Source organism: Nakaseomyces bracarensis (assembly GCF_045282275.1).
Source record: "Nakaseomyces bracarensis strain CBM3 chromosome Unknown Scaff11_0, whole genome shotgun sequence".
Lineage (NCBI taxonomy): Eukaryota > Fungi > Ascomycota > Saccharomycetes > Saccharomycetales > Saccharomycetaceae > Nakaseomyces > Nakaseomyces bracarensis.
The window spans coordinates 685,656-711,378 of NW_027263957.1; the positions used below are offsets into that span (position 1 = coordinate 685,656).

The 25,723-nt window shown below is 35.9% G+C and overlaps 10 protein-coding genes across 10 annotated transcripts; 4 read left to right on the forward strand and 6 right to left on the reverse strand.

The window, feature by feature from the left end:
* Positions 1-237: 237 nt before the first annotated feature.
* On the reverse strand, positions 238-2,085 carry RNJ42_03313 (HEAT repeat domain-containing protein; the record flags this gene model as incomplete). The annotated part of the gene is made up of 1 exon (XM_071053477.1): positions 238-2,085. The coding sequence occupies one exon, from the start codon at positions 2,083-2,085 to the stop codon at positions 238-240; it is 1,848 nt and encodes a 615-aa protein (XP_070910885.1).
* A 567-nt stretch (positions 2,086-2,652) lies between these two features.
* Positions 2,653-3,768, reverse strand: PEX15 (Pex15p; the record flags this gene model as incomplete). The annotated part of the gene is made up of 1 exon (XM_071053478.1): positions 2,653-3,768. One exon carries the CDS (start codon positions 3,766-3,768, stop codon positions 2,653-2,655), a length of 1,116 nt encoding a protein of 371 aa, XP_070910886.1.
* A 657-nt stretch (positions 3,769-4,425) lies between these two features.
* Positions 4,426-8,043, reverse strand: PSK2 (serine/threonine protein kinase PSK2; the record flags this gene model as incomplete). Its single annotated transcript, XM_071053479.1, has 1 exon — positions 4,426-8,043. The coding sequence occupies one exon, from the start codon at positions 8,041-8,043 to the stop codon at positions 4,426-4,428; it is 3,618 nt and encodes a 1,205-aa protein (XP_070910887.1).
* A 1,073-nt stretch (positions 8,044-9,116) lies between these two features.
* Positions 9,117-10,253, forward strand: LDS2 (Lds2p; the record flags this gene model as incomplete). Its single annotated transcript, XM_071053480.1, has 1 exon — positions 9,117-10,253. One exon carries the CDS (start codon positions 9,117-9,119, stop codon positions 10,251-10,253), a length of 1,137 nt encoding a protein of 378 aa, XP_070910888.1.
* A 941-nt stretch (positions 10,254-11,194) lies between these two features.
* On the forward strand, positions 11,195-11,944 carry RRT8 (Rrt8p; the record flags this gene model as incomplete). The annotated part of the gene is made up of 1 exon (XM_071053481.1): positions 11,195-11,944. One exon carries the CDS (start codon positions 11,195-11,197, stop codon positions 11,942-11,944), a length of 750 nt encoding a protein of 249 aa, XP_070910889.1.
* A 173-nt stretch (positions 11,945-12,117) lies between these two features.
* On the reverse strand, positions 12,118-13,572 carry GSH2 (glutathione synthase; the record flags this gene model as incomplete). Its single annotated transcript, XM_071053482.1, has 1 exon — positions 12,118-13,572. One exon carries the CDS (start codon positions 13,570-13,572, stop codon positions 12,118-12,120), a length of 1,455 nt encoding a protein of 484 aa, XP_070910890.1.
* Positions 13,573-14,381: 809 nt separating this feature from the next.
* GAL11 (Gal11p) lies at positions 14,382-17,480 on the reverse strand (the record flags this gene model as incomplete). The annotated part of the gene is made up of 1 exon (XM_071053483.1): positions 14,382-17,480. One exon carries the CDS (start codon positions 17,478-17,480, stop codon positions 14,382-14,384), a length of 3,099 nt encoding a protein of 1,032 aa, XP_070910891.1.
* Positions 17,481-18,617: 1,137 nt separating this feature from the next.
* RNJ42_03320 (Dolichyl-phosphate-mannose--protein mannosyltransferase 2) lies at positions 18,618-20,816 on the forward strand (the record flags this gene model as incomplete). Its single annotated transcript, XM_071053484.1, has 1 exon — positions 18,618-20,816. The coding sequence occupies one exon, from the start codon at positions 18,618-18,620 to the stop codon at positions 20,814-20,816; it is 2,199 nt and encodes a 732-aa protein (XP_070910892.1).
* A 439-nt stretch (positions 20,817-21,255) lies between these two features.
* Positions 21,256-23,667, reverse strand: LDB19 (Ldb19p; the record flags this gene model as incomplete). The annotated part of the gene is made up of 1 exon (XM_071053485.1): positions 21,256-23,667. The coding sequence occupies one exon, from the start codon at positions 23,665-23,667 to the stop codon at positions 21,256-21,258; it is 2,412 nt and encodes an 803-aa protein (XP_070910893.1).
* Positions 23,668-24,706: 1,039 nt separating this feature from the next.
* Positions 24,707-25,630, forward strand: RNJ42_03322 (Protein MAK16; the record flags this gene model as incomplete). Its single annotated transcript, XM_071053486.1, has 1 exon — positions 24,707-25,630. The coding sequence occupies one exon, from the start codon at positions 24,707-24,709 to the stop codon at positions 25,628-25,630; it is 924 nt and encodes a 307-aa protein (XP_070910894.1).
* Between the last annotated feature and the right edge of the window lie 93 nt (positions 25,631-25,723).

Sequence of the window (25,723 nt, forward strand, 5' to 3'; positions counted from 1 at the left end):
ATTATATCTACAAGATAAAATGATTGGGATATGAAACAGAAGTGATAATTATTGAATATTCAAAAGACCATGATTAATTAGATACATTAAGATATTTATAAAATTTTAATAACAGATTTTATTTCCCTTTATTTTATTTTATATTATTTTGCTGTGTTTTGTATTTATTTTATATTAATTTTTTTTTTTTTTACTTTGTAATCTCCATAAAACAAATTAAATGACAAGTTAAAAATGTTATGCAGATTTTAGCATCTCTTGGCACTTTTCTAGATTTCCATTTGCAAAATACCTGACGTCAATATCTTCATCTTGGCAAAGCTTCTCTAATGATGGAATGATAGTATTTTCCATTATCTTCGCCAGTTCTTTTTCTTTCTTAATAGACAAATTCTGGCATATAATCAAATATGACTTAGCAACATTAAATTTAATGTTAGGTACTTCATCCTCAGCAAGTTTTGTTACAAATGGTAGTATTTTGTCGATTGTAACCTGCGAGTTTACTGAAGCAGACAATTCCCGTAAGGTTGACAACAAGGTAAATCTATAGATGAAGTTTTGGAGAAGTTGAGGGTCCATGTCCAGTAATTTGGAAATTATCTCATCCCGACACCAATCAGACCCGAAAATATCTGTTAATTTGGTAAATATTGTTACAGTAGCATTTCTAACAGCATAAACTGGATCCCATAACAAACTCATACAAAGATCAATCAAATTTTCATTGAAGAAATTTACCCCAAGTTGTTCTGCTAGAACAGGAAGGTATTCGATAACTGCCATTCTTACTCTCCAATTAATATCCTTGGCTAGTTCATTAACAGCTGGTAGTAACGATTCTGATAGCACATCAATAGGTACCACATTATTTACGTGTTTTAGCCCAGCAATAATATTTAGACGAACATCAGAGGAGTTATCTTTTAGCATATTCAATACTATAGGTATAAATTCCTCGGTTACACTTTCTTTCAGAAGTAAAGGAGACATATTTGTGATTGTACTTGCAAGAGCAGCACGGACAGTATCGACTTCGTCGCAACTCAATTGATACATAGCTGGGAATATCTTTAATTCATATAAGGAATAATCTTTCTTGATGTACTTGCAGTAACCAGCAAAATGCTCAGCAATGACTTTTCTTACATCACTTTCATTGTCTTTGCATAGATTTAAGAATGGTTCTAATAGTTCATCTAATAACCCATCGCCTGATTTGGAGACCTCTTCGGCTAACTCTTCATACTTTTCAGCAACCATGTATCTAACCCTCCAGGCTTCATCTTTTGATAATTTGACAGCATAATTTACTAAAGCCTTTGAATGTGATTGATCATTTTTAGCACTGAAAAACTTAAGTATTGCAATAAGTGATTCCACAGCTAAGAATTTCACTGAATCCTGATTATCGGAAATTACTTTCTGGAACATGTTCGAAATGGATTCCCAATCGTCATCTGAGGACACTCCAGGGTTCAACCTCAATTGGTCAATAATGGATGGGAGGTGTTTAGCAGCAGCTCTTCTAACCATGGGGGTATCATCCTGCACTAGCTGTAAATATAATGCAAGAAGGTTTTTCCTTAATGTATCATCCTTAGCACGTCCAACCACAACCTTAAACATACCACAGGCGGAAACTTTGGAGGAGAACCAGTCAGCATTTGCCAATCTATCCAATAATGGTACGAAACTATTCAACAGTTGTTCTACGCTCAACTCATTTGCAACAACATTTAGAGAATCTAAGGCCTTCTCTCTAACTAGAGTTTCTTCGGTAGCAGCCAAAATTTCCAATGTAGGAAGTAATATTGTTGCATACTCGGGACCACCAACTAATGGGACAAACTTACCCAATTCTTCAGCCAAAACAGCAAAAACTTCATCCTCGTCATCCTGTGCAACTTCAGAGAGAAAAGGGATCAATTCTTCTCTAGTTCTCTCAGGACCTAGTGCCAATGCAATAGTATCCAGTTTTTTCATAGCCTCTACTCTGTTAGCAATGTCATCATGCTTCAATTCATCCATCAATAGGGCTAAAGGACAAAGGTTTTTGTCATCTTCATTGATATGCTCACTCATTATTATATCGTTATGGTTAAATCTCTTACACTTGCTCTCGTTTGTAAATTCCAGTTTCTTTTTGTTTAATATCTTTAAAGGGATTGATATTGCTCTTATAGCTAGGAAATAAAAAGAATTAGATCGGTCCTTATTATTTGTATTTTAATTTATAAGTTTATTAATTTGTTGAAATGGTAATTACAAAAGTTTTATATTGTCAGTTTTTTGTATATTCTTTTTCTTGTTGTGTCCTCGCTAGTCAATCTATTTAAGATGAGTCTCTTATTCAAAGTTTAACCCTTCTTAACACCAATGTCTATAGTCAATCTTTAAATAAATATCCATATACAAACAGACACCTACAGCGAAAACTATTTGTGTGTTGATTGAAAATCAGCGCGGGCTGACCCTTTTTTTTGTTAAATATTATCATTATTTATTTATTAGAGATAACGTACACGATTACTTAACAGCACATGAACTCATTTATTACTTGCAATGTAAATTTACAGATTATATTGAATATATATACGATGAATTGCCCACCTACTACTAACTTATCCAATGTGTATAGTTGAAGAGATACTAAATATTCGACAATAATCTTAGTAGTTCTAAGAAGGCTGGTTTTAAATGATTTATCACCTGCGGTATGCTTGCCAACCAGCGTGAGAGCAGCTTTACCCTTCTGAATAATAGTATTAAAAGGAAGATGATAGCTACAGAATACTGCTTGGTGTATTTATATAACCATTTGTTGTTTTGTAGTGCTGTGAGCCATGTACCTGGTATTATATTTTTCAACAATTCTCTGTAGGTATTTTTCCTGTTCTCTTTATAAAGGGATAAGTTGGTGATTTTTTTATCTGGTGATGGTGTTAGTGTTGTAATCTTTGCTTGTTTCCTTACATTTTTAGTTTTATTCTCTGATGATCTGGTAAATCCTTTTGGTTCTATTTTACTTGATATAATATCTTCTAAAGAGACGTCTTCTATCTGTAAATCGGCAAATATTTCTGTTAGACTCACTATTCTGTCACAGAGTTTAGTATACAATTTTTTAGCTGGAGATTTCTTTTCTATTTTAATTTGAATGTCGATAATATACGTCTCTGCCAGTATCAAAAGTTCCGTATTGTATTGCCTCCTACCTTCATTGGATTTCTTCTTCAGGAAATAACTCAAGTCCTCTACCAAAGAGTCCTTTAAATCTTCTAGCTTCTGTTGCATCTCTGATTTTTTCATGTCAAGAAGATGATATGCTTTAATAGAGTTCCTGTAAAACTTGGTTATTATACTTAAGTTGAGTGTGTTCCTTCCACTTTGTCGTACATAGTCTATGAATACAATATCAAAGTATGCTTCTTTCATGACTTTCTGTAAAGATATCCCTAACTTTTTGAATGAACTACACTTGTCACATGCATTGATCATCAATTCAGTATAATCCGAATTAGATACGAGGACTTCTTTGTCCAGCAACTTATAACTGAACATACTCTCTAGACATTCAATCGGTTCTCCCTTGATGTACTTCTCTAAACAGGCCTCATATTTTGAATCCTCTTCACCCCAAGTAACTGACTGAGACATAATTTTCTCCTCATTGAACTCATCGTCCTCCAATAAGTCCTGGACTGTTGTAACAGTTGCTTCCAACGGATCTCCACTCACACTAGTTGTTTCTTCATTTAATTGCATTATGAGTGTTAAATATTGATGACCGTCACTTCTATTATATTACCGGTTTTCTTTGAACTTGCATCACAATAGAACTCATGCTACTTGGGGTTATACTGTTTTCATGTCTCTTTTAATTTTTTAGTTTTTATAGCGGTACCGTGTAAACCCCGGAGTTTGAAAAATTAAGTGCGGGAGAATGCATTTATGAGTTTCTTTACATGAAGATTTAATCTAACTTACTAGTTTAACCATGTTTTCCTTTTAAAATATTCATTACTCAAGGCATAGATGGTAGTGACTTTTTTATATGACATGTTCTTGTATATGAGTAAACTGTTCTGAACGCCGACCAAAACCTTAATTTAAGTTATCTTTATTAAAACTAAATGAAATTGATTAAACATGCAAAATTACGTAAATGTATAATAAAAAAAAAATAATAGACTAGATGCAATACAACTTTAGGAAATATGCTAGATTGTAAATTAGTATAAAGAGAACAACAACGAATTTGCAAGAGCATATATAACCCAATATTAGAATACTAAATTTTTTGCAAAAAAAGAATAATAAAGTATAATTTAGCAACTTGGTAAAATTTCTAACCCAAAACAAAAAACAATGAAATAAGATAAACAACAATGAAAGGAATATAATTAGAAGTGGCTAAACTTTTCAAATTTGTAGCCATGCATGCTCACAAATGTCATCAATAGTAGGTCTTTTACTGAGATCTCTATTCAATATCATGGAGATCAACTCAGTACAGGATTGGCTTACCTTATGTTCCTCAGCGAATCTCAGTTCACCTTCTAAGATCTCATCAATGTTGTAGAAAGGATTCTCCTTAAAGATGATAGTATACAATAAAATACCTATTGCCCAAATATCTTGTGGTTTACCTGCATAAGGATTACCTCCTAATACCTCTGGTGCAGCATAATCTATTGTACCTACAAAAACATCAAAGGGCCCACTTTTAACATAAGCTGCTGAACCAAAGTCAATTAATTTGATGAAACCTTTAGAATCAACAATTACATTTTCATCTTTTATGTCTCGATGGACAATACCTTGGTCATGCAAGTGCTTTATACCTGAGACAATCTGTTTAAATATCAACTTTGCTTCAAATTCAGTCATATTAGTTTTGAATTCAATGATATCAAACAGGTCTACGCTTCCTGCTTCACCGTGAGGAGGTGTCTCAAGATAGTAGTATTCCTCATCCTCAAAAAAGTCAAGAAGCCCAAGAATATTCTCATGCGGCTTTTTGTTTATAGTTGCCAATATTTGAATCTCAGAGGGGATTGTTCCTAATTTTCTATCTCTTACCCATGTATCGACAAGAATTCTTTCTTTGAAGATCATCTTTATAACAACAATGTATTTCTTTTCTTTATGAATACATAAGTTCACTTTACCATAGGCACCCTCACCCATTTTCTGTAAAACAACGAAATCTGAGTATTTTTTCTTCCTTTTTTCAGCCCCAATAACTATCGGTTCCTTAATATTTAATGCCTCCAATATTTTCTCGGGAGCATTATTTCCTGCTTCAGTAGATAATTCAGGAAGCTCTGTATTGACTATTTTGATAATCATCTCCTCATCCAGTTTGAAATTACCTTCCTTGACAAATTCGGACTTGTTTTTAGTGTACATCTTAGCTAGTTCAATATTCTCCCTTACAATAGGATCTGTGATTAATGCCTGATCCACTTCTGAGTTATTTCTGCTAATCATATCAACGGCACCTCCAATAACCTTCTTTGCTATCTGTTCATCAGATATCCTTTGAATATCTTCTACGTCACCACATTTCGGATCAATAGCGCTATCATCTTCAATAGCCAGCTCATCTAATTTTTTAAACGTTTCGTCAGATAAGTAGCTGGGCTTCTTCGATGAAGTTGAACTACTTCTACTACTAACAACCGACACTTCACTCTCTTTCAGCATACTTAATTGTGAAGGGTTTGTTTCATAGTTTTCAAAGAGTAAATCTCTTGTTTGTGAAATCCATAGCAAAAACACGTTTTCATCTAATACTCTAAGTTGTAAATCCACCTTGATTATACTTCCATCATTGTGACAAGCATCTAAACCCACTGAGTTATAGAAACTTCCAGGATCACCCTCCATTTCTGCAATAACTTTCCGGAAAAAATGCTCAGTTAGAACTAATCCTCTATTAGCACTAGCCTTAAAGTCCAAAACTGGGTAATTATGATGTATATAGTCCAAAATTTTCTTGATATTAGGAATTAAAATCTCAATACTTTTACCATAAATTTCAGAAGAGTGATAGCCGAACATGTTCTTAGATATGGATTTGTTACATGAAATTAATCCAAGATTTTCTCTTTCAACAATGAAAAGACCAACTTGGTATGGTGCACTATGAATTTTTAGCTTTAATTCATTTTCAAGGACAGATGATGAAACAGCACAGGGAATGTTGAAATTGGAGTGATTTAGCGTAAAATATCTCCTTTTATTGATTTCTTCTGAAACTCTGATGGACAGTGGTACAGATCCATTGTTGCTTTCATTGTGAATATCTATAATCAACTTAGATAAGGACTTACTGATTCGTTTAACATCATGAACTTCACTTGCAAATTTGACAGTTTTCTTGGTTATATCCTCACCACTAATATCACTATCATCATGAGGGTCAAGGTTCGATAATAATCCAGTCGTATCATTAATACTTTCAACGGAGAAATCATCAAGATTCAACATAACATCTACGTAATCACATGGAACCTTTTCAAATACACATACTAGTGACCCTTTTATTTTCCTTGCCCAAATTGTTGCCCAAATTAAACCATCTTTGATATCTGAATTTGGCTGAACAATTGCAATTAGTTCTCCTGCAAAAACGATACCTTGATCCTCCTCAACACTCATTAATTTATTAAGCACAAAATTTCTACAATCTGAGTGGATTAGATCTAACAGCGTAAGGGCCCGTAGAACATTCTTATTAATACCAAAGGTCAAACAGGCCAAATCATTTGCCGCCTTAAAACCCCATGGATGCTGATCAGAACAAGTAAAAATTGCTTGTGGAGCCGAATTCTTACCAGAGGTAAACGGATGCAAAACCCTATTATATCTATATTGTGTAACTACCTCAGACATATTGATATTAAGTTCCTGCTCGTTCATTTTCTGATACATATCGTGCTTAGGATTCATAGCATTTTCACGATGAAATTCAACAAAGGGTTCCGCTAAACTATCTAGAAGAGTTTTCTTAAGAAGTATATTTTTCTCATTATCCGTAAGATTTCCATCATTGGAATTAGCCTCTGGAATTATGTCAAGCTTATCAATATTTAACAGTGACATTTTGTACAATTTTGAAGCATTACTCATAGATTTTTCCTCCAATGTATCATCAAGTACATTCAACAATCCTTGCAAGACCTCTTTATTATGTTTACTTTTTTCTTCTTTCTTTTCCTTATTGAAACTAAAATCATCCTTGAAAGGAGAAAATTTGGGTTGCGATGCCATAGTTGTGGACTTGTACGGTATAGCAGCAATAGAAGCGGCTCTCTCAAGAGCAACAGGTCTTAATGGCGCCTCATCTCTAGAGTTCACTACAAATGCCTCTAATGCTGCCGCTGGAGAGTTTCTTTTAGTTATACTCCTTCTTTTAGGTATCGTAATTGCATTTTCGTCATTGTGGTTCGTGTTATTACCGGTTTTATTATTGTTAACATCGTCATCATCATCATTATTTCTATTAGAACCTTTGTCAGGATCTTCATCATTACTGTTATAAATTTCGTTACTTTTATTAATACTCTTGGAAACGTTGTGTTTCAGATGGCTAATATGCAGTGCATCAGACGTAAGCGAACCCTTAATCCGTTTCAAAGGCCCCTCAGCTTTATTTTCTTCAAGCATAGCTGGGTCGTTCAACATAATCTGTATAGCTCTTCTCATAATATTTAGCCGCACATAAAGCGATACTGAGGATTCTGGATTACATGAATAGGTATGTGTGGACTCGTCAGGAATAGACATCAACTCGGTCTTATCAAACCTTTCAGATTGTGTCCTTATAGAATCAGTAGAGTCACATCTCTGCTTATAAAATGCTGATGGCTGTCTGAATTCACCGGAGTTACCACTAGCATTTCTAAAACTAATAGACGTATCAGAGGCAGAAGCAGATGACGGTATAGATGTTATATCAGATCTCTTCTGCGAGTCTCTTTGTGCATACCTCTCCATCAAACCCTTGAAAGCATCTCTTGAAGAATAAGACATTTAAAGATTTCTTTTATGTGTTATTTTTTTTTTTAATTATTATTGTTCTTCTGATATCAAGTATCTGTTCTAAATTTCCTTTTTCCTTATACCAACTTGAATAATCTTTTGTTTTTCCTCTCTTTTTGTATATTTTGTTTTTATACAAGTGGCTACAATAAAAAAAATAACAAATCTTAATTCTTTCCTATTAACCTTATTCAATATATATTATTATTATTTTTTTTTTGCCCCCCTTATCAAGTAAGTTTTTGCTTTTTCTTTCGTAGTTCTGCAAACAAGCAGTATCTCTAAAAGTACTCTTACAAAGTCTGCTTTTATATATCAATACCAAGAAGATCTACTCTTTAATACTATATCTGTGTCATCATAAATACTCATCGCCGATTTTTCTAAAAATTTTAATTTTTTATTTTTTTTTGGGTTGGCATTGTTGCTTTCTTTCTTTTTTTTTTTCCCACTTTCGTCCGTATGTTACCCGGAACTGTCAAACCCAACAACATTTTCTCGGGGTTTATTTGATATGAGCCGCTAGTCGAGCCTTGATGACATTGCAACAGAAGGAGCCTCTTATTTAATTTAAATATATTAATATTTATAATATCTGGAAGATCAATATATTAGCATTTATTTGTAACTCTTTTAATACTCATGTGTGAGAGTTATCATTTGTTTCAGGCACCCTATTTAGTATGTACAAGATAAAAAAGGGTACCTCTTTATCACAACTAAAACTGTTCATTGTACAGTTAAACCTTGTATTGTACATAACATACGAGCCTAGTATTTGTATTGTACTAAAAAATATACATATATGGTGTTTGGAAGGAAAAACCCGTATACTATTATGACATGCCGCCAAACACGTGATACATGTACTTGTTTTGTGTATGTGGAATGTACATAGTACCTTGACATACATTATTTCTTACAGTATGTGAATGCTCTAGTTTTGTGGTTAGTTAAATTGTATAAAAAAATGTAATACAAAATTATTTTGAAGTTTGTTTCCATTTGATGATTTAAATCATCGTGATTAATAAAACTATATACCATATACAGATATATACAAAATGGATATTGCATGTCCTGACCACAGTTTGAAAGTGGAGTTCGGGTATATGGAACACAATGAAATCCATGGCAATGAATACTACCATATCAACAATCCTGAGTACACGGCTACTAAGCCGATGAAAGGTCTGAAGTTGAAGCCTTTGCCTGGTGATGAAGAGATTGAAAAGGTGAAACAGAAATTAAGACTGAAGGGTTTGATTGATAAACGGAGAATTAAGGAGGAGCAAAATGTCTTTCAACGGAAGTTAAGTTCTTATTGGAAAAGGTATCTTGAACACAGAGAGAACCTAATTCTTATGCGGAGGAGTTTGACACTGGATTTCCTAGCAAACAGGGATATCGTGTTCTTCCCATTTAAAGGGTTCACCTTCGATTACACGAATGCAGTAACGGAAAATGTTGACTCTATGTTAGTGTGGAAATATTACGTATGTCTTGTGTCCAATCTGTTCACCTTTGGGATGGTGTTTGCACCAACTATGACTATGATATATTCTTTCATTCTAGGGCCCTTTGCTGTGGTTCTTACAGTTTTTCAAGTTTTATATGTAAGCAATTATCTGTCCGTTAGGGATGCAAAAAGAGACAGAGACAAAACAGCCGCCCAGATACTGGGAAATGTGCTTACAATATCAAACATGAACCAGTTCATGACGTTCACAGAAACAGTTAAAGTATTCAAGGGTGATCACATCATCAAGTATTGGAGAAATGTTAGAGACGTAGAATTCTACACAGACAGATTACCTGATCTTATCATCCACTGGACTATTGAATTATTGGATTACATATTTGTAGTCGGCTGTTTCTTCATCCCCTTTTTGGGATTACCACTTGTACAGCTTATTTTTGCGGCACAAAACGGCTTCGCATACTTCAAACCTTATTACCAAGAACTTAAGAAGCTTGACGAAAAAGAACTAAGGAAAATATACTATCAAAACTACGCAAGGTGGTTTATGTTTGGCATAGCTGCAACAGTTTTAGAGTCCGTCCCTATACTGTCCGGCCATTTAGTACCTTATATATTCATTGGAGCCTTCCTCTGGTGTGTTGGAGACCTGAATGATGAGATTAAGGAGAGGACAGCAAAATACGGCCCTATTACAGAATCCACACCAATCGATACATAATGTCTACATATATTTATACTATTTTTTAGCAGCTTTTATTTTCACATATATCGTCTGTTCACTCTTTCCAACAACAAATAATATAAAATAATAGATATAAAAAGCACATATTCAAATTCATCTATGCTTTATATATAACAGTGCTGCTATCTGTAATACTGATTTAAATTTTTTTGTCGAGTTCTCACGGATGGCTATAACGAGACACACAGAGGTCGTGCCCTTGTTGACACTCCTCCAGTAACCTAACGCACTTCCATTTCACTCACACTACGGACAGCCACCTAAAAAAATAAAAATCAGATACTAATAGCCTTATGCTTTTGATTATCATTAGTGTAATTTAATAAAAAATATCCTTGTTATCAGCGATATTTCCCTTTTTTTTATTTTTTTTATTTTTTTTTAAATTAAAGGCATCTTTGTCCGACTTCGATGCTTTGCGATGCCTCGCCATTTAATTACACTCAAACAACCGTAGACCCTTGCTAGTGGACTAAGGGTTTCTAGATAGTGCCATATGTGGATGTGGGTACATAACTAATTAATCATCTAAAAAAGGAAAAAAGGGTCCTTGCATTTCAAGGGTTAAGGTCTAGTTGGCAAGGCTACAGCAACTAAGGTGATATCTAAAATTCTAATATAAATATTCATATATAATTTAAAACAATTTTAAAGTAATGGACCTGTATTATCTTGTCAAGAAATATTTCTTAGTCCCAGCACAGAATAAGATAGACAAAAGACGTAAGAGATATTTAATCAAAATGGATTTGATAAGACAAGGTTTTAATAAGGATTTGTTTCTATCTACTAGTTATAGATACCCACTACAGGTATGTTCTTTTATTGATAACCCCGTCTACCCCCCTAATGACTAATTTTACTGAACAATAAATACTAACAATATTTAAATTATAACTAATGCTAATATTTTTAGCATGGATGTAACCAAGTTTTCTCTACAGGGTTTATATCATGTTGCACTTAAGCCTGTATATTGGAAGCCATTAGGTATATTTGCTGGGTCATATTTGTTGGTGTTTGGGGTTGTTGCTGGAGCTTACTATGTCACAATCATGCCATTTATTTTAGCTGGTGCCCTTCTAACAATGGGTCCCGTTGGCCTATTCGTTGCTCATGTTCAATGGCTAGTACAATCTAACACCATGGCCTCATACATATGTAGAAACCTATTGGTGGATAAGTTAAATGTAGAAGTCTTTGACGTTACTTTAGTGAAGAAGGGACAACAAAAACTGGTAACGGAGGCTAAATACCTCGACAAAAAATCGACGAAGAGAAGTAAGTTCAATTGGTCAATTCACAGTGTAATTTACTCATTTGTTACTGCAAGAGTCTACAGTTTAACGAAAACTCTCATGTTATCCGCTATATCATTGATACCCATTTTTGGACCATTGATCGTAAATCAAATAACCGCTCCTGACAGAGCTCTAAGTTACCTCAGCAGGTATTTCCGTATGAGACATTTCACAAGTGCCGAAACAAAGGCGTTCAAATACAGGCACTTGGGGCCATTGGCGTGCTTCGGTGTTGCTGCTGGCCTATTAGAACTGATCCCATTTACTTCAATGATAACAATAATGAGCAATACTGTGGGTGCTGCTCTCTGGGCCAATGACTTGATGAAAAAAGAGCAAATCGACACAGTAAAAACCCAGCTATAATTAATAACAAGATATTCTACACGCTAGTCTCATTTATCTTGTTGAAGAACTAGTGAATTAAAAACAGTAGCAACAACTACTGCTTGGAATATAGAGAAGTACGTAACTGTCAATCACGGCATAATATTTCATTCATAAAAAAATAACAAAAAATGAATTCTAAAAATCTATATCTAGTATAATACAACACTATCTAAGCAACCAAAACCAGCCGCAACACCACCTTCATTAGAAGTAGTAAACTTAGATCTCAGGAGCCAGCCACTATTTCTATTAAAATATGTCTTTTCTTCATCAAACAAAATAGTACCGTAAATACCTAGTTCACTTATAATTGATTCTCTAAAGAAATCATCACCTCTAAATATGATGTTCTTTGTATATGGTTCTGGTTCAATGATTTCCATTAAAATATAGGCATTCCATTCGGACTCATCTAGAGATTTCAAGTAGGAGGGGATATCCTCTTTATATATATTGTTACCCCCACCTTCTCTTTGAGGTTTTAACACATATTTCTCAGGATTATTCATGGCAAGGTCTTTACCAATTTTACCAAGCTCAGAATCATCTAGTGGGAAAATCTTTACAAATGTTTTACTCAATTTTTCTCTCGTTGTTGTGTCCTCAATAAATTTCGATAGAATTTGATTGTCAGTCAATAGCTGTTGAATTTTTTTAGCTCCAGATAACTGAATCAATAGATCGGGAGCCTTGATAGCATAACTTCTCTCTAAGAATTTTCTAGCTTCCCAGTCTTTGTCAGTTTCGTAGTCACTTGTAGTATAACCTGTTCTGTAATATACAATAGCAACCTCCTCATTCGTTGATTTTATAGATAGTCTACGCTTATTGTCCTCATCAATGCTTAGTTTTTCGGTTATCTCATCAAATGTCATTCTAACAACCTTGATGCCATGTTCTTTCATAAGAGCATATTCCAACGCCCTCTGGTCAAAAACATTTCTCTCACCTCTTTGAACCACCATCAAAATAACTGGGTTCTTCTCAATAGAATCATATTTCTTCAAAGCGTCGGCAAAAGATTGGGTAATTTCAGGTACAGATGTTGGCACTGGAATATCTTTGTCATCGTAGCAGGCAGCCCCATAAACTCCAAAATCGTTCAAATATTTATGAATTTCTCCAACTTTTGTGGAAAACCCAGCGAAGGACACCGAGACAGTATTAAACTCCACTTGCTTAATTTGGTCCAGGTTTTTGTCAACGAGATAATCCGATCTGAAAACACCCAACCTCAATTTCTGCAAGATACCTTCGTCGCGAACACTCTTGTACAGTTTCCATAACTTCCCGGTGAAATCAGCATCAGATTCAGACAATTTCTCCGTCTCCCTGGTCAACCAAGCACCATTCTTACCAGAATCTCTAGAGATCTCAGCATACAGCTCATTAAACCCCTTTTGTACATCCAATGCTTCTTCAAAACTGCCTCTCGAGATCGGGGTTGGATACAACGTAAAAGGAGCAATATTAGCAGTATTCAGCTTGAAATCTGGAGGATACATCAGTAGTCCGTTACCAAGAGCCCATTGGTAGACTTCTGGTAAGATCTTCTCTTTCAATTCATTGTCATCCACATTTTGCGGTACTATAGGTCTAGTCATTATTTCAATGATTTTCTTTATTTACAATTTGAATGAAGGCCTATACTCTTAGATAGACTTTTGAAGACAGAAAATCAGGAGATTTCTTATCAACGGCAAGAACAATTGTGTCAAAATTGAGAATATTCAAAGTAAATCTCAAAATTCAGAAAAAAATTAAAAAGACTTGTAGTCATTAATTCTCAATCATCGAGAAATTATATGGAAATAGCGTTCAGTAGGACCATTACGTAAAAGACCGGTAATAAAAAAAAAACTGTGGGATCGGATCACTAGGGATTTCGTATATTATAACATATAAGATACATGAAGATATTGATAGATGGTGGTTTTAGTAATAAGAGCTTAAATATTAGCTAAGATATTAGCATATATTATATTTGCATTATTGAATAAGTAGAACAGCTACTACTATTCACAAAGACAAGTTCACTAACAAAAATGTGATGGACTGGAGCAGGATTCTCATTAAAATTAAACATGTTTTATTAAAGTTATCGAACGATTAACAATTGAATGGAAAATTACTAAGGTAAAAGTAAAGAAGATAAGAATAAAAGTAGTCTGATATACCTTAATAACTAAACTAAAAAATAAAAAGTAAAGAATTGGTATTTTTTTTTAAAGAAAAAAAAAAGAAAATAAATATTGTAAATAGTAAAATTAATTAGGATACAACCTGTTGAGGTAATAAAATAAGAAGAAAAGATTTTTACTTTTATCAGTTCAAATTAATAGTAATGATAATAATAGTTGTAATAATAATAATAAAAAAAAAAAATTAGGATAAGAATATTAATTTTAGTTTATCATGTTAGAGCAGACTCCCAATAATTCCAGTCCCATATATTGCCTGGGTTTAGGTTGTCAACATCCTGTTTGTTCGTAGTACCGTTGTTAGCGGTTAAAAGAGGTTCTTCAGGCGTCTCGATTCTAGCCTTTTTTGACTCCCCCATCATGGTCGAGTCAGTACTTGTAGTTACATTAGAATTCGCCGGGCTTATCTCTGACTGGTCCATTTTTCTCTTCTTAATGTTGTTCGCACTCATATGTTCCTCACTAATTGGTGACAGAGATGAATTACCAAATAGTTGCAGAGTATTAATCCCGGATGATCCATGAATACCTTTAAAAATAGCAGATAATGCAGAGGGTGGGATGTCATATTTCTTATCTTCTGGTCCAGCCTTACTCTTCATTAATAATTTGTTGTCAACTACCTTCATAGTTACACTATCTTGGTTTCTTACTCTTTGTTCGGTTTTGCTGATCTTAATCTCATTAAGAAAATCGGCAACATTTTTAGGAATGTTGTAAACAGTTTCTACTTTTTCACTCTCAACACCTAAACAGTCCCCCAAAGTAGTGAGGAATAAATCAACTGGTGAGGTAATGAACAGCCTTTGTCTATGTTTAAAGCGTGATATGATTTCACTCTTTTGTGTGTTCATGTTTGATAACTTTTCTGCCTCATTTTTCATCGAACCTGTTTGGTCCGGCGTTTGATTATTATTCATTACAGTGTTAACAACAATAGGGCTTTTAGGTGGATCCATTGAAGAGTTCCGTTTTGCAATTATGATAGGATTTTCAGGCACAGATCCAGGAGTAGCCGCAGATAAGGACACATTCTTATGATGATTAGTTCCACGGTTCCTGAAATTCTCACTACCCGGATGTATTACAGCCGGTGTTGACACACTTCTCATGGCGGAATTAGGCGTAGCTTGCACCATTTGTGCAGGTGTCGTTACAGAATTTCCTAAAGCAGCAGACTGGGAATGCATCTTCTTCATATGTTTTAAAGTACCTTGTATATCGTGTTGTTTAGTTTGAGCCTGTCTTCTAAGTAGTTGAACTTTCATGCTTTCCCAATATCTTTGGTATTTCATTACAAGTTTGTCAACAGTGTCCAGCTTTACTACATATATACCCTTTGCACATTTTTCTAGGATCTCCTTAACAAATATCCTTAATTGGAAAACCTCCTTGAGGAATTCTTTTGACTTTGTCATCATATATATCTGAGGTGCAAAATTGCTGACTTGAACGAAAAGTTTTTGATTAGTTTTCAGTCTATTTTTGATCATATCCTTTTCTTCAGCCGATAATTCGTTGGTCAGGTCAGTTAAGCGTAAAGTTAATTTAGCAGCCTCGATAGAAATATTCCTGATCTCTTGAATATCATTCTTAGTTGCTGCAAGATTTTGCATTAGTGTTTGCTGCTGTTGCATTTGCTGCTGTGACATTTGCTGCTGTGGAGGGTTAGTTTGTTGCTGTTGCTGTTGTTGTTGTTGTTGCTGCTGCTGTTGTTGTTGTTGCTGCTGTTCCTGTTGTTGTTGCTGCTGTTGCTTTTGATGCTTCTGTTGCTGCTGCTGTTGAATTTGTTGAATTTGTTGCTGCTGCAATTGTTTTTGTTGCAGCTGCTGCTGCTGTTGCTGCTGAACCTGTTGCATCTGCTGCTGTTGTTGAGGATGCATATGTTGTTGCATATTAAATTGTGCCGGAACCATGGCTGGAGTATTTACTACGGAACCATTCCTTAGAGACACATTATCATTCATCAAAGGCGATTGCACCATATTGTTCGGTGTCATATTATTTGGGATCATATTCTGCATTAATAGGTTAGGGGACATGTTATTTGGCGTCATATTGTTAGGGGACATCATCTGTTGTTGCATCTGCATCTGCATCTGCATCTGCAGATTAGCTAAGGCATTGTTATTGTTACCAAGGCTATTGTTACCAAGGCTATTGTCGTTGTTAATATTGTTATTATTATTCGCATTATTTTGCAAGTTCCTGTTTCCTTGCATCATATTGTTCTCAGGTCGAGTAATCTTCAACTCCTCCACTTTTCTCAAGATGACGTGGTTTAGGAACTTCTTGAAGAACAATACTCTTTCTTCATTTGTCAGGACATGCCCAACCTGGTATCTTTGTGTAGCGTATTTTTTCCCGACCTCAATAGCCTGTTGTATAATCTGTTTAATATCCTCTATCTTGAACAGCTTATTCAGTTGTTCCTGATACTTATACGACGTATATTCGTCCTGGAACAACTTGAGTAAGACCTGAAAAAGGTTGTCACTAGTTATATTAAATTGAGGTTGTTGAGGGTTATTATTGGGTAGTTGTTGCTGTTGCTGTTGCTGTTGCTGTTGCTGTTGTTGCTGCTGTTGTTGCTGTTGTTGCTGTTGTTGGTGTTGTTGCTGTTGCTGCTGCTGTTGCTGTTGCTGTTGTTGCTGTTGCTGCTGTTGCTGTTGCTGCAGCTGTTGCTGCTGCTGTTGTTGCTGAATTTGCTGTTGCTGAATTTGCTGTTGCTGAGCTTGTTCAAAACTAGCCTTTAGTAGCAGTTGTTGATGCACTTTATAAATATTTCTAGCCATCTCCATAGCCTGCGGCGATAATATATTCTTCGATGCCAGCTCAGTGACTCCGCGCCATGTATTCACTCCTTGAGGAAGTCCCGGTATCCTCGCCAGCAGCTGAGGCGGAATAACAGCTACTTGCATCTTCGCCAGTAACATCTGCTGTTGTTGTGGTGTTAATCTAGTATTATCATTCATCGTCGTAGGCCCTTGTCCTTGTCCTTGTCCTTGTCCTGGTCCCGGTCCCGGTCCCGAACCGTGTCTTTGTTGTATTTGCCCTTGTGGTAATACATTACCACGTCTCTTCTCATCTAGCGTCTGTCTCATCCCATCAATCTTCTCCTTCATCCCTTGCATATACTCGTCTTTCGTAGAACTCTTGTCGTAGATCGCCCCTTCAAAAGTCTTCGCACTCATCCGCAACTTCTCCAAAACAGCAGAATCACCACCATTCAAAACATTTATATCCATCAACACCCCCATCAACTGATTCATATTGCGTGTTCGCTCCTGAACCGTTACATCCAACGACATCCAGATCTTTAGTTTATTTGTATTTGTATTTGTGTCCGTGTTATATTATAGGTATTATTGGTTTTATATGTATTCCGTAAGTTATTTTTTTTTTATTTCTAGTTGATCATATAAGATCTAATATAGTCTTCTTCTCCTTCCCTATCTCTAATCTCTCTATCTCTCTCTTTTCTTCCCTCGAAATATAAATTCCCTTTCTTTTGATTATATAGTATGTTTTTTTTTTTTTTACTTTTTTTTTTTTTTTCCTTTCCTTTCAAAAAAAAAATTTCTAATTTTCCGTAATTTTTAATTTTTTTTGTTTTTTTGGTGGATGTTCTGCACTTCTATAAGTTTCTACGTGTTGTAAGTGCATAAATTTTTTTCCGTTCTGTTTCCTTCTACTGCACCATCATCTACGCCTTACATGTACGGCGTGTTCTTCTTCTTCTTCTTCTTCTTCTTCTTCACCACCCCCCCCCCCAAATAAATACTGTCTCTATATAACATCGTAGTACTGTATATACTGTAGTAGCACAACCGTGGTAGCACAATAGAAAATATCCCGCCCCTTCTCTTCGCCCCGCCCCGCCCTTCCCTTCCCTCTCTTCTCTATGCACTAACACCAACAACCTACGCCATATTCTACACATCTCACCCCATCCCTTCCCATTGTTCTCTGCTTTGACAGCGTATATCCCTTTTTTTTTCTCCCTCTCTCTCTCTCTCTCTTACTTTTGATAAACACCCATACACAATGTATTATGAAGCACTGTAAATCCATTTCGTCCCCTCCTCCCCCGTCTTCTTCTTCTTCTTCTTCTTCTTTTGTTTTTATGATGACATCAACCCCGAATGTTATGGAACACGATATGCTCGTGAACGAAGCCGTGGATAGTTATATCTGAACCCTAAAAATACGATTTAGGGTTTATTTTCTTCTTGCGACAAAAAAAGAGGTGTGCTGGCATGTTCTCTCTCTCTCTCTCTTGCTTATATATTACTATCTCGATTTTATTACTATCTCGATTTTATTACTATCTCGATTTTATTACTATCTCGATTTTATTACTATCTCATTCATTGAATTGACAGAAAAGAACTACAATAGTACAATAATATAAAACCACACAATTCCTTTCTTTGTTTTATTTCCCGATGGTGCCTGAAGAGAACGTGTTAAGGGAAAGGGTTTCTGAACAAGAACCACTTGCTAAGGAAGTTGAGAAAGAGGATGATAAGTTGAAGAAGCAGGAGAACGTCAAGTTCTGGCGTAACTTAGAGAAATACCTGGTCCCATTGGTCTTCACTATAGTGGCTGTCTTTGTCAGATGTTACAAACTACACATTAACGCCAAGGTGACTTGGGACGAGGCACACTTCGGGAAGTTCGGGTCTTACTACCTGAGAGGTGAATTCTACCACGACGTCCACCCGCCCTTGGGGAAGATGCTGGTAGGGTTGTCCGGTTACTTAGCTGGCTATAACGGGTCCTGGGATTTCCCCTCGGGACAGGACTACCCGGACTACATCGACTACACCAAGATGAGATTGTTCCAAGGTATCGTGTCCGCTATGTGCGTCCCCATGAGTTACTTCGCCGCAAAGGCTATCGGTTTCGCCTTGCCAACCGTGTGGTTAGTCACCGTCCTCGTCCTGTTCGAGAGCTCTTACACCACACTAGGTAAGTTCATCCTGCTGGACTCCCTTCTGCTGTTCTTCACCGTGGCTACGTTCATGTCCTTCCAGTTCTTCCACAGAGCCCACAAGAGACCTTTCACCGCAGAGTGGTGGACTTGGATCGCCTTGACAGGTGTAAGCATGGGCTGTGCCATCTCCGTTAAAATGGTCGGTCTCTTCGTCATCTCTTTGGTCGGTATCCACACCGTTGTGGACCTATGGCAGTTGCTAGGCGACAAGTCCGTCTCCTGGAAACAATACGCTGGCCACTGGTTGGCTAGAATCATCTTCTATATCGTTACCCCGTTCTTGATCTTCGCTCTATGCTTCAAGATCCACTTCCATCTACTGTGCAACTCTGGTCCAGGTGACGGTACAATGTCCTCAAGATTCCAAGCTGCTCTGAAGGGAAGCAATGTCGGTAAGGGCCCTCGTGATATCGCCTTTGGCTCCTCTGTCACGTTCAGAAACATGGACGTCTCCCACGGTGCCCTACTACACTCTCACGTCCAGACTTACCCAGAAGGTTCCGAACAACAACAGGTCACAGCTTATGGTTACAATGACACCAACAACGTCTGGATCTTCCACAGAGGACACGGCCAGAAAATCTGGGACACTAATGAGACTGAACCTCAATTCGTCAAAGACGGTGACACAATCCGTTTGATCCACGCCTTGACAAGAACTAACTTGCACTCCCACCCAATCTTCGCTCCCGTCACCAAGGATGCTTACGAGGTCTCTTGTTACGCAAGTATCGAAAGAGGTGACGACAAGGATCATTGGATCGTCGAAGTTATGTTGGACGATGGTAACGAGGATAAGTCCCTGTTGCACCCAATTACTACCAAGATGCGTTTCAAACACAGCACCGTAGGCTGTTACTTGGCTCAGACCGGCAAACATTTGCCAGACTGGGGTTACAAGCAGGCTGAAGTCGCTTGTGTTCTAGACCCAAAGAAGAATGACATGAAGACCTGGTGGACTATCGAATCCCACAGCAACGAAATGCTTCCAACTCCAGAGAACTTCACTTACCCAAGATCACCATTCTGGGGTGACTTCTTTGCCTTGAACAAGAAAATGATGGACACCAACAACGCTCTAACTGTTGCCAGTGACAAGCATGATTACTTGAAGTCTGAAGCTTGGGAATGGCCAACTCTATACCGTTCTCTAAGAATTAACCACTGGGGTGAAGAAGCTAACAGATACTTGTTGCTAGGTTCTCCAGCTTCCGTCTGGCCTTCCACTCTATCCATTGTTGTCATAATGCTCCTAATTGTCTACTATTTGCTAAAGTGGCAGAGACAACAACAGGTATTCAGAACAGAGAGAGACGAAGAAATCTTTTTGTACGGTGGTCTGTATCCTCTATTAGGTTGGGGTCTACATTATGCACCATTCGTTATCATGGGTAGAATTAAGTATCTACATCATTACATGCCAGCTCTGTATTTTGCACTATTTGTTTTGGCCTACATGTTCGACGCTTCATTGAGATACCTAAACAAAACTAAATCGCAAAAAGCAATCAGATTGGCTATCTACTTCGGTTACATGGCCCTAGTTATTGGTGGATTCATCTACTTTGCTCCATTCTCCTATGGTATGACTGGTCCTTTTGAAAAGTACAAGAAACTAGACTGGTTGAAAAACTGGCACGTCGTCTAAATGTTTAATATTATATTTTTTTCTTTTATTTTCGAATCCACCGTCGATTATCAAATGTTAGAAGAACAACTAAAAACACAAAGGAAAAGCATTAACGTTTAAATCAGACAGTTCTGTATGAAGAATATTTATCAAGAATTCTGAGAGAATTCAAAAATAAAAATTGCTGTTTCAATTATTTTTATTAACGAAAATTTGTAATATAAGGAAAAAAACCAAATGATTTTATATATAAAAAAAAAATGGAAAAGGACAATGTCATATAGAACAAGTTAATAATATCATTAAAATAGAGTGTAAATAATATTAAGTATAAAAATGTTATGCTATGTTTCATTAAGTAACGAACTTCGATGAAGAAAAAAAGATAATAAATAATAATTACTTATAACTATGGTCTTTTTAATGTAGTAATGCGCTTAAATCGTGCTTAGAATACTCATTGTGTAATTCTATCAGTATCAAGAGCCTCCGACAAGCCTCTTAATCTCACATCAGTAGTATTATGAGGTGTCAAGGTATATCCTCTTGTGAATGGCACAGCACCTTGGATACTAATGATGTTTTCCAGTTGAGGCGATTGAACAGCAGTTAAAGAGTTTCGATGGTCATTATGATGGGCTAATGGAGGAATTGCAATAATAGGTGTAACTGGAGAAGATCTTCCACTTTCCTGTTCTTCGTATATGATATTTTTAGGTTCCTGTAAACCGTTGATAGCATCATCATAACTAGGTGGGGAAAGCAGTTTAATATCATGATACATAGGTGGAACCTCCTCATCCCACGAAATGCCCAAACCAGATCTTTCCGTAACGTTAATACGAAACTGCATACGCAACACTCTTGCAGCACCCGTTGGAACACTAACAATTCTAGGAGTCGCACTAACTGATCCAATCCTCCCAGTACCATTTCCAGAGCCAATACTGGATTTGGATGTCTGCGGAGCAAGATCATTATACTCAACCGGTTTTGCTCTTTGAGAGCTACGGTTCGCAAACATAGGCGACAGTTCTAGAATTCTTTGATCCATATCATTTCCTTCCTCATCAACCTGTGTTGACGACTGACTTTCAGCATTTCCACCAGAAGTATCAGCTAGAGAACTTCTTCTACTAGAAGAATTTAATGGTTGTCCATTTGAATACTGCAACGCTTCCTCAGCAACCACAATTTCTACTGCCAGTGTATGACTGACATATATACCTAAGTTCGGATCCTGAATATCACAGGCAATAGTGATAGGTGGCTGGTTAGGTTTTTCTTTATAAGGATAAGTAGTTGATGTATGCATAATTGGATTCGAAACTCCGGAGTTCGAATTAAGAAGATCAATATCAGTTACTAACTCAATTTTACCATTTCCTGCATCAAAATCAGTTTTCCACCCATTTTTCATTTCACCTTTTGAAATTATACGTATTTCTTCTGAAAACAAAGAGCTGCTATTCTTTAATTCTTGTTTTAGTTGTAATTCACGTTGCCTTTGTTGTTGCTGTAAAAGTTCTTGTCTCATCGCATCATCACTTGGGTGAACAAACTGATCGGCACTTTCTGTCTCTTCGGTGTCTATATTGCCTGCCTGATCTTCTCCGGAAGATAGTGTCGCAGAGTTCGGCGTACCATCCGCTACTGTAGATAAAGGCTGTGGAGCATTTCTTGCATTTCTATGAGCAGATAACGACATATTCGAGGGTGAACTTAACGCTATCCTGATCTGAGGACCGATATCACCATACCTTTTTATTGGTAATGGGGGTTTCTTGCTCCTCTCTTCTTCTTTGAATTTCACCTGTTTTTCAAGTTTATGCAGATCTTCTTTATGCTGTGAGCAAACATTTGTCTTGACTCTAGTTGTCTCTTCTACACGCCATGCTAGTTTTCTCATCCTCCACCTTTTATCTGACCCTTTACCCGTAGATGGTGAAGAAATACCTTCCAATTTCATTTCAAGAGGAAAAGTTGACTTAGGGTAAACTACATTCGGAAGAACAGCGGCAGCCGTCAATTGTGTGGGTGGAAATACACGAAGTGAGTTCTTATCTGGTCCTCTATGTATACTCCGTGTTACTGGAACAGGCATATTAATTTTTACTTGAAAGTGTTTAACTGCATTGATAGGATCTATATAGGTAACTGTACCTATGAGTTCATACTGTATTTTTGAGTTGGCATTCAAGCCTAGTGCTGAAGTTGATGGAACAGAACCCGGGATCAAATAAGAAAAAGGGAATTCATGTCTACCTATTTTTATATTTTTCTTATTCTTTTGAATATCCCAGGTTTTCAATGAAGTATATTTGACATGACAGTTTTTACAATTGATGATGTTATTTGCTGCGGCTGCAGGTAATTGTAATGCTGTAGAGGAAGCTGAGACACTCGCATCAGGAATAAAAGGTTTACTATACGTCACTTTTTGAACAAACCTCAATTGAACCGTTGTAATACTAATATTATCATAACCATTATTCTGTTGTTGTTGTTGTTGTTGTTGCTGCAGCTGTTGTTGTTGTTGTGGCGGGGATCTAACATCAGAAGAGTCATTCACTGAATATACAAATCTATCCTTAAAGGGGTCTTTAATTTTCAACACAAATTGCCCACAAATCAATGATCCGGTAGAATCCGTAGCAGAACCATATAGGACACATGGTGGGGACTGCACATTCAACTCCAGATCAATTGGCAGCTTAGAAGATGGTTTACCGCTGATATCCTCCAGCTTCGCCTTAACTTTATTAGTAGAGTTAGACCCACGTCTTAGCTTAACTGGTGATCCAAAAGTCCTTGGTGCCTCATCTGACTCATTACTACGGACTCCAGTAAGTTTTTGAAATCCTAACATTTATATCTGGAAAAAAATAAAGAGAAAAAACTAAACCAAATATTTAATCTCAGTAATGCTATCACTTTCTCTTTTTGATTAATTTTTTTTCCTTTAAACTAATATATTTTTAAATATTATTATTAGTATTGCCTTATGTTTTTTCTATTTTAATTATATTAACCTCACTCAATACTTTTGTTTTTGTCAATTCCGTCAATCTATTTTCATTGAAATAATATAATAGTCAGAATATGGCAAATATATTGCCATCAATATCGAAATACATTCTTAACTTGTGGATTTAGGTTTAATTTAATTTTTTTTTTTGGGCTTTTAGTATTTTTTCCGATGAAGATTAGTAGCTATCCAGCAAAAAAAAAAGAAAGAAAGAAATAAAATGGTTGATAGCGTCGGCAAACTTTAAATTTTTTTAATTAATTATTACCCGGATAACACATGTGAAAGATACTCTAAGACGAAATATTCCAAAATAGTTACCCGGCGTTACGTGAATCACAAAAAATATGCACCCGACTTTTTTGATTTTTTTATTTATTTTTCAATTTTCTGAGCCGTCTTTTCAGGCAACTTTTTGAAGGGTGCAGTCCTTTCTTCTTTCTTTCTTTTTTTTTTTGTTTTTCTTGATATTGAGTATTGTGGGATGCGATGAGCTTTATATTTTCTTTTTTTTTATTCATTTTTAATTAAAGGTTTTTTGAGATGATTTCATTTATTAATTAATAAGCTTGTTAAAGATCAGACACCCATTTTTTTAAAGTTCATTTCCTAGGTATTCCAGGCTTAATATACAGAATATTCTATTCTAGTAAAAAGGAAAGTAAAGAAAAATTTTCTTGGTTTTGATTTACTTTTTTTAATATATAATATCGATATATAAATATATATCATCATTAAAGATAGATGAGAGCATACATTTATCTAAGTATTAGTATATTGTACTTAATATTTTTCTAAAGTATAATTAGTATATAACGTTAAAGAGGATAAGGACCAAAAAATAAAATAAAATAAAATAAAATAAAATAAAATAAAAAGGATGGTAGTGTCAGATGATTTAATATGGGACATCATTAATCATGGTTTCTGTGCTAGTAAGATTAAGACGAAAGTCGGGCAGACATTTGATAAGGATCCTTATAATGTAACTGGATTATTTACTAGGCAGTCATGTCCCTTAGCAAATTCAAAGTATGCGACGGTCAGGGAGCTTGGTCCCAAAGGTAGGCTTTATCTCTGTCTCAAGACTCCCGAGAGAGCACATACACCGGCCAGAATGTGGCAAAAGATTAAATTATCGAATAATTACAGCAAAGCTCTGGCACAAATCGATGAGCATCTAAAGTATTGGAATAAGTTTTTCATCCACAAATGTAAGCAAAGATACGTGAAGTTATCCCAGATTAAACTTGTTGAAAGGAGACAAATGAAATTACAGATGCTAGACGAGGGTAGAAAATATGTAGGTGTTGCTCCAAAAGTGAAGAGGCGTGAAATGAATAGAGAACGTAAGGCACTCGTTGCTGCAAAGATTGAGCAAGCGATCTCCAAGGAATTACTAGAGAGACTGAAAAGTGGTGCTTACTCTAATGAGGATAAAAGTATGACACCATTGAATGTTGACGAAACAATATGGAAAAGAGTTTTGGGTAATCTAGGAGAGGAAGAATTGCAATCGCAATCAGATTACGAAGAGGATGAAGAAGGAAACGAAGAAGATAATGATGTCCAATACGTTGAAGATGAGGAAGAAGATGAGGTTGATCTTGATAAATTAGAAAATTGGTTGGCTGACAGTAGCGACAATGAGGATAATTATCACGATTCGGGCGATAGCGATTCGGATGAAAGTGATCTAGATGATGACGACAAATACCAAAAGAAGCTTGAGGACATTCAAAAAAGAAATATCGAAATTGAAATCGAAATGGAAAATGACGCCCAAAGTCAGGAAATTGTGTAAATTTTAAATTCATGGTATAAATATCTTATATCATTTTTGGGTAATGATGGTTAATTTATCTGTAGCAAGTTAAATGAAAAAAACAATAAAAAA